This window comes from Nicotiana sylvestris, chromosome 11, assembly GCF_000393655.2.
Source record: "Nicotiana sylvestris chromosome 11, ASM39365v2, whole genome shotgun sequence".
NCBI lineage: Eukaryota > Viridiplantae > Streptophyta > Magnoliopsida > Solanales > Solanaceae > Nicotiana > Nicotiana sylvestris.
Window position 1 is genome coordinate 138,167,949 of NC_091067.1, and position 8,206 is coordinate 138,176,154.

Below are 8,206 nucleotides of genomic sequence, written 5' to 3' on the forward strand. Positions count from 1 at the left end.
ACAATCTAAGAACCAGAAAAATAGACAGAAGGAAGCTTGTTTCAATATTTTGTTTCAGTGTGTCTGTCTAAAAATAGATAATGCCTGAAGGCGTTCATCATTATACATTTGGATATGAATGATTTGTTGCTAGAAACCAAAATCCAAGTGGAGCTGGGGTAAGTATGAGGTATGATCAGTCAACCATTGAAATTTTTTATAACGTTCCAAATGATTGCTGCGATCTGCAGCTTCCTTCTCAATCTAGTGTTATCAAGTATGAGATTTTGCTGCAGTTAAAGGGGAGCACTTCTACTATTACACTTCATTTACTCTTTTGAGTTAATTTCATATCAGCATGACTTGCTTGGACATTATTCGTATATCTGAAAGTCTTGATCGACAAAGTTGACTATTCGGATAAAAAATAAGTGTATTTCTGTAAATAGTGCCAGATCAAGATGAGAATCTAAAAGTCCTCAATCACCAAATTGGAAGCTATAAATCTAAATCTGGTTAAATTCAGAAAAATCTCTATTGCATTTACACACTTTCAATTGCCTACTTTTCATCTGCTATACAATCTGTTTTGATCTATCATTTACTAAAGATAATCATCATGACTTAATAAACAAGAAGCTGCTGGTTTCCCCATTCTTGGTGTAAAGAAGAAGTTGAACAACAGCATGAAGTAACTGATAGGAGCAATGCTTTGTGAATATCTCCAGCAGCTGCACCTTTCTTTATTAGTGAAATGATGTAGTCCATGAATGCTGAATCACAAGGTAATGTAATAGGGCCTCCACTTGGCAGCCCGAACTCTTCCTCAGACATGTTTAAAAGTTGCAAAATGGCCTCATTTCCCAGATAAGCCAAGGGAATTACAAAGCACCTTTGATCAGTTGTATACACTACAAATTGGCCTTTTCCGGCTATAAAGGTTGAAGGTGTACTACAACTGTCTGCATCATTGAGATTTCTTGGAAGTGAAATCCTTTTCCTCTGCATGGATGCAAACTTTTGCCATCTCCTTGCCAGCTTGATGAGATTTTTTAACACTGACCATCGTTCTTTTCTCCGAAAGATTGGAACACAAGAAGGTAATTCATATATATATATATATATATATATATATATATATATATATATATATATATATATATATATATATATCTAGAGACCTTTGATGGCTGAAACGATAATGCTTGTGGTTGATGATGAAAAGGTCATGGAAGGGGTATTATTTATACAAGAGGTTGGAAACAGTAGTTGAGTTGGATCTGAAGTTTTTGCCTGTTGGCCATGTTGATATGGGGCCTTCAATTTATGGATGAAGCTAGTTTGGATTCATGTAAGATGATAAGTTTCTTCCTTTGTCCGCTTTGGTTGACACCAGAATGGACATATTAGTTCTGATATCAACTCATATGTAGGATTTCTCATATGTGCCAATAGTTAAAGACCTTTAAATGAAGATTTGATTTTCAGTGGTAGATTTATGTTTTTGCTGGGGAAAGGGAAAACCATGTGGTGCTGCCTTCTTAGACATGTAAATAGGGAACATTTAAATTGCGACAATGGCTGGTTGTGCTATAAAAACCACAAAGAAGGATTAAGTTTGTTCTGGTTCTGCTTTGCTTTTGCCTATATCTTTTGGGGCTTATCCATTCCAGTGGCAGCTGTTGGTTAGCTTAATGATTATGCAAAATAAAGTGTGTGTTCTAAATCAGCAATCTTTTTATAACCAAAATAAGCCTTCATCAACATGAACGAGATGAACGATATCGATTTGATGGTAAAAATGGTTTTATGCTGCTTTTTACATAACTTTCTTCTGAGTTAGTCATATCACCACCTCATCCATTAATTGTGAAAGCCACAAGATGGACCAGTTGCGCGACCAGCTGGGTAGATAAATACTTGTAATGATTTTTGTCCTATGGAGAGATATATTGCCCCAAAATAAAAAAGAAAAAAAGAAAGAAAAAAAGAAAGAAAAAAAGAAAGAAAGACCTATAATGAATGCACCATAATACCAGTGGTTCATAATTTATTGAATTTGAGGCTTGCTATACTCTTCATTTTCATCTATGCATATTGTAGAACTATGATCTTGTTAGTCAACAGAAATGCACCATTCAAAGTAATCATACTTGATTTCATTACTTAGTCCAACTTACTAAGACCACTTGTTTTAGAAAATATATCGTAAGTAGTAAACTAGTTTACCAATTAGTCGACTAGAAATAGAAACAAGATAATAGTAATGCAGAAATAAAGTATAGAAATTAAAGACACCAGAATTTTATACTGGTTCGGATTCAATGTGAATCCTAGTCCAGTCCCCTTGGGTTGCAAGGGTGTTCTCTTTCAGTGATTGAAGTTTCTTGCGTACAGAATGGTTGATGTAGCTTTACACCAACAAAACAATCTCTATGTCACTTTTCTCTTCTTTGATACAAAGCTTTTCCAGTGTTTATCTCTACAAAGCTTTTCCAATGTTTATCTCTTTTTCTTCTCTCACTAATTACACAACAGATCTATAAGAACTACAATGCTTGTTTGGAGTAGAACAAAATGAGTGAAAATGGTTCGTTCAAAGTATGTTCGCTTCAAGTCTGGAACGTATGTATATATACACTTTATGAGGCCTTCTTGACTCGTGAATCTGGAGAGATTGCAAACCCACGGGAATTGATCTTTGAAAGGAATCACAGATTGATTTTTTCTAAGAATAACGTCAGATTTTCGTTGATCTTCCTTGATTTGTGGTCTTGATGAGCTTCTTATCCGCTAGGCATATCTTTTTGTTACTTGAAGTGTATCCGCTAGATCCCTTAATTTTTGGCTTCATCGGTCTTCACTGCTTCCCTTTGCAATCTCGTTTCCCTTTGATTTCGGGACCTTTCAGTAATAGCTTCCATCAATCATTTATAGAATTATAGAATCACTGATTGATTCTTCTTCCGGATCTCCGTTGCTTCTTCCTTTTTCATCGCTAATCATTGATTCCTTTTCTTGCGTTGCTAATTGTTTCCTTAATCTATTCTTGATTGGTATTGCTTCTTGATTCCTTTGTTTTATTCCTTGTGATCCTGCACCAAATGTGATATATTATTTTTTATCATTGAAAATTATAGTTAACAATCTCCCCCCCTTTTGATGATGACAAATATATATATAAAAAATAATATATAAACAACAGTTAATTTTCCTGTAGTCGACTCCCCCTCAATAGGTGCTGCATATACTTTAGTTGACTCTCCCTCAATAGGTGCTTCAGTCGACTCCCCCTCAACATGTGACTCCCCTTCAACAGATGCTTCAGTCGACTTCCCTTCAACATTTCCAACAGTCTGTCCTGCAATGTACAAACTTCTTTCTCCCCTGTTTTGACATCAGCAAAGAGGGGATATACAAATATACTAATTATAGGCCAATATTATACATCATAGGCAAATATTATAGGCATGCAGAGTTTAGAAAAACATCTAGCGACTGGTTATCCAGTCTAAAACAACAAAACATCAAAAAAAAATTGTTTGAAACTTTCACAATTAACACCTTAAGAAATAAGTAAGAGTGTTGCAAATCGCCTCCTTCGGACGTTCCAAGCTAGCATTAGCTGAAACTGCCACCCCATCAATCCTGTTTCCTTCAAAGCTTTGTCTGCATTTTCTCCAAGTTTGAAAATTTTAACTCTCATCTTTGAAACATCGGACCTAGTCTCCTTGGAGATCGCATGGATGTCCCCAACAATGGATTGAGTTGCAGCAAGAAGATCCTTGATGATGATCAACTTGTTGTCAATAGCAGTTAGTTTCTCCATAAGATCAGGATCACTTACACTATGATGGGAAACAAAGGCTTTGATCTTGGAATCAGGATGAACATTCTTGACTTCACCTTCCTGTTTATTCACCCAGGAACCCTTAGCACACACATACCCCATACTAACGAAAGCCCGAGAGTTGTAGGATTTTGAAACAGAGACAAAAGGGTATTATGAGATAGAGATGTTGTGGGCTTCCAAAATGTGGGTGATAGCCATACCATAGGGTAAACTGGTGGGATCATCAGCACTCTCAATTATGAAATTTATGACCCATGAAGATAGTTTAACCTTGAGTTTGATCACAAGACAGTAGACAAGAAAGGTATCACGTTGAGAGAAGGTCGAGAATGATCCAGTATGAGAAAGTAGAGTAGTTGCCACAATGTCGTCCAGAACTCGGGTCTCAAAACTAACATCACTAGGACCTAACTAGTTAGGAAGGAAGTGAGATTGACACTCAGCAATACAACATTTTGCTTGATCAAAAGAGATTTCAAAGTCATCAGGACAAGCATTCTTGAAAAGCATAGAAAAACAAGAGCAGTTACACTGAAAAATTGAGTCAAACATGGCACAATCAAAGATGCGTTTTCCTAAAACTAGGGATTCCAACTTATCAGGCTTGCTAGAGTGAACATTAGCATTAAATATTCTCACTAAAGGTTCATAGACTTTGGATGGGGTACAAAGAGGAATTTAGACCATCCTTGAAAAACAAACAGATCTTTTACCTTGAAATTGAGGGCCTCCATATCGTCAAGGTAAACTATTCTGCCATGAGCAATGGGCTTGTCTTTCAAAGCAACAGAGAAATCCCTATTTGGAGTATCCCAGAAATTGAGGTCGGACTCAAGAGAACTCGAGAGGTCTACTTTGGATTTCCTAGGGGGTAAGAGATTCAAAGGGATGTTCCATAGGCCTTTTTCCAGGGGCTTTTCTCCTATTTGGTGAGAATGGTCTGATAATTCTGCCTGAGATGAGGAAAACCCTTCTGAGTGGTCGGGCCCTAGGTCTACTTGCTCTAGGGGCTGAGAGGAGGATTTTCCCTTGGAACGAGTACTTTTTCTAGTGGAGGCAGACGAATTCTTGGAGTGTTTAGCCATGAAAAAATTTGAGAAAGATTTCAAAGAATTTTGAAGAGGGTTTCTTGAGAGATAGGAACAATGAAGTCAGAGAAGACTGGTTTAGAGGATTAAAAAGAACAGGATTTTGACGGTTGAGTGCAGGAAAGGAAAGGGTGTCAGTGAAAGGTCATGATGATTGCTTTTCCTTTCTTGAAAGTTGTGGTTGATGGGAAAGAGAGGGAAAACAAATTTGCTAAATTAATGCATACTTACACAAAAAAAAACTTTACAACATTAGACATACAAGAATTAAAACTAACACATAGGTCCTAATTTTATGATTAAGAGAAATAATACCAAGTAATTCTCTTAGAGAGCAAAATCTATCTTCAAGTAAAGGCTTAGTAAAAATGTCTGCTAATTGATCAGTGGTGCCAACAAATGACAATTCTATATCTCCTTTGAGGACATGATCTCTAAAGAAATGATGTTTGATATCTATATGCTTAGCCCTAGAATGATGCACAAGATTATTTGAAAGACATATAACGCTAGAGTTGTCACAAAATATTTGAATAAGTTTAAAAAATAATTCATAGTCACCTAGTTGATGAGACATCCATAGTAACTGTGCACAACATTATCTATTGGTAATATATTCTGCCTCTGTTATGGATAATACAACTGAGCCTTGTTTCTTACTATTACATGATATTAAATCCTTTTCCAATAATTAGCATGTCCCGCTAGTGCCTTTTCTGTCTTTTTTATCACCTGCAAGATCAACATCTGAAAAACCTTTCAACTTAAAATTGTTAGAACGTGGATACCATAGTCCATAAGAAATAGTTCTGATGAGATAATGAATTATTCTCCTTACTACAGTTAGATGCGACTCCTTAGGAGCTGACTTAAACCTGACACATTTACATATACTAAATATAATATCTGGTCGACTGGCAGTTAAATAAAGCAAAGAGCCAATCATTCCGCGATATTTAGTTTCATCAATAGGATTTCCTTTTTCATCCTTGTCAAGACTTGTTGCTGGGCTCATAGGCATGGCAATTGCTTTAGCACTGCTCATACTAAACTTCTAGATTAACTCCTTTGTATATTTTGTCTGTCACACAAACGTTCCTTCTTCAGATTGTTGAATTTGTAGTCCAAGAAAAAACATAAGTTCTCCCATCATGCTCATTTCAAACTCACTTTGCATAAGATTAGCAAATTCCTTGCAAAAAAGAGGATTAACACTTCCAAAAATAATATCATCAACATAAACTTGAATAATAAGATTACCTTTTAATGATCTTTTGATGAATAATGTAGTATCTACTTTACCTCTTATAAACCAATGATCAAGTAGAAATGAACTGAGCCTTTCATACCAGACTCGTGGAGCTTGTTTAAGTCCATACAGAGCTTTAGTCAACTTATACACATGGTAAGGGAATTTTGAGTCTTCAAAATCAGGTGGTTATTTTACATATACCTCCTCATCAATAAAACCATTTAAAAAGGTACTTTTGATATCCATCTGAAAAAGTCTAAATCGTTTGAAGGATGTGTATGCAAGAAGAATCCATATAGATTGTAGTCGTGCTACTGGTGCAAAGGTTTCATCGTAGTCAACTCCTTCTTGCTGTGAGTATCCTTGAGCTACTAATCTGGCTTTGTTTCTCACAATTTTTCCATCCTCATTAAACTTATTTTTGAAAACCCATTTTGTTCCAATTATAGTAGCATCTGTAGGCTTAGGCAGTAGTTTCTAAACTTGGTTTTTATCAAATTGATCTAGCTCTTTCCGCATTGCTTGTGTTACATCTCGCGTTTTCGTACATTAAAAGTTTCGTCTTCAGTTAATCGACGTAAACTCGAGGATGAGATTATCTTGAGGTTAACGTATTTATGCTAGTTATAACAAGCGATAAGTAAGTGTCATGAAGGATAATTTATACACGAATAAAAAAATAGGTTTTGTTGAAGGTTGCCGATTTGGGATAAAATACGGGTTGAGCGATGATATCCGATATTTATGGACTAATACCATACAATGTACCATATGACTGTGATAATATGATGTATAAAGTATATTAAAAATGAGTAGTATTTTTAGGTAATTTGAGATAATTCTTAATTATGCGGGTAATGGGTAATTATTAAAATATGTGATAAAAATTAATTCTCCCCCCCCCCCAAATAAAATGTGGCAGAAGGCCACAAATTAAGGTAATGACTCTTAGTCATTCCATGAATAGGTGGAAATCTAAAGATAATTAGAATTTCCCAAATAAGACTTAATTACAAGTTCCATCATTTGGACAAAAAGAACCAAACGTACTTAATTCAAAAGCAAGGAACATATATCTTTCCTAGTTCAGTACTACAAGAACAGAAGCTTAGTTCGTTCAAAATACTTCAAAGAACATAAGATTAATTCCATCCAAATTTTACGGTTCTAAATTCAATTCCAACGAGAATTGTTAGAATCATAGCAACGTAAAATTTTGTGGTTCTAAAAGAGTACGGTACAATCTTCGCCAAGAATATTATACGGAGTTTTACCTACTCCAGGTATGTTAAGGCCATTCTTTCTTTCTTTTTGGCATGGTCCAAGTTATACAGAAGAAATGAGCAAACACACAGTTTTCATAAACGACTCTATTCATAGAAATATTAGGGGTCTTTGTGTTCTTGATTCCCCATGTGACATATTATTATATCTTTTGTTCATGGGTCTCAAAATAATACGCAGTTGATAAAGCTTATCCGAGAAGAATATTGAGATTTTAAACATATTTTCATGCATTATATTCATTTATGCATGTACATTGATCCATGACCAGATGACATTATATACACATATTTATATGTGTATATTTACATATATGGGATATGAAAAAAGGTTGTGGCATTATATCACAACACCACTTGATCAGCTGGTATATGTTGATGATGTTGCCCATAGTGGCCGAGACGATATGATGAGATGCCCTCAGAGGCTTGATGATATTATGTACACCTATACCTATGCATAACACAACATTTATATGCGCGTGCATGACATTATAAATGTTTTCAGAATTTTAAAAAATATTCAGATTTACAGATGGATTTCTTTATTTCATGTTTCATCTATGTCTTTAACGTACTGATTTTCATGCCTTACATACTCAGTACATTTTTCGTACTGGCGCCCTATTTCACGGGCCTTGCATTTCATGCCCGCATGTATAGGTAGGCAAGCTGACAGTCCCCCTTTTTAGGATCCTTGATCAGCGAGAGTTGGCATGCTCCACTTGATCTGGAGCTGCTTTTGATTTTG

General features: G+C 35.5%; 1 protein-coding gene across 1 annotated transcript; it reads right to left on the minus strand.

Annotated features, from left to right (window-relative positions):
* Positions 1-5,611: 5,611 nt before the first annotated feature.
* LOC138881726 (uncharacterized mitochondrial protein AtMg00240-like) lies at positions 5,612-5,965 on the minus strand. The gene has a single exon (XM_070161975.1). The coding sequence runs from the start codon at positions 5,963-5,965 to the stop codon at positions 5,612-5,614; it is 354 nt and encodes a 117-aa protein (XP_070018076.1).
* Between the last annotated feature and the right edge of the window lie 2,241 nt (positions 5,966-8,206).

Bases quoted from the DNA above. Each gene is read 5' to 3' on its own strand.
- LOC138881726 (XM_070161975.1), bottom strand. From the start codon at position 5,965: ATGAGCAGTGCTAAAGCAATTGCCATGCCTATGAGCCCAGCAACAAGT.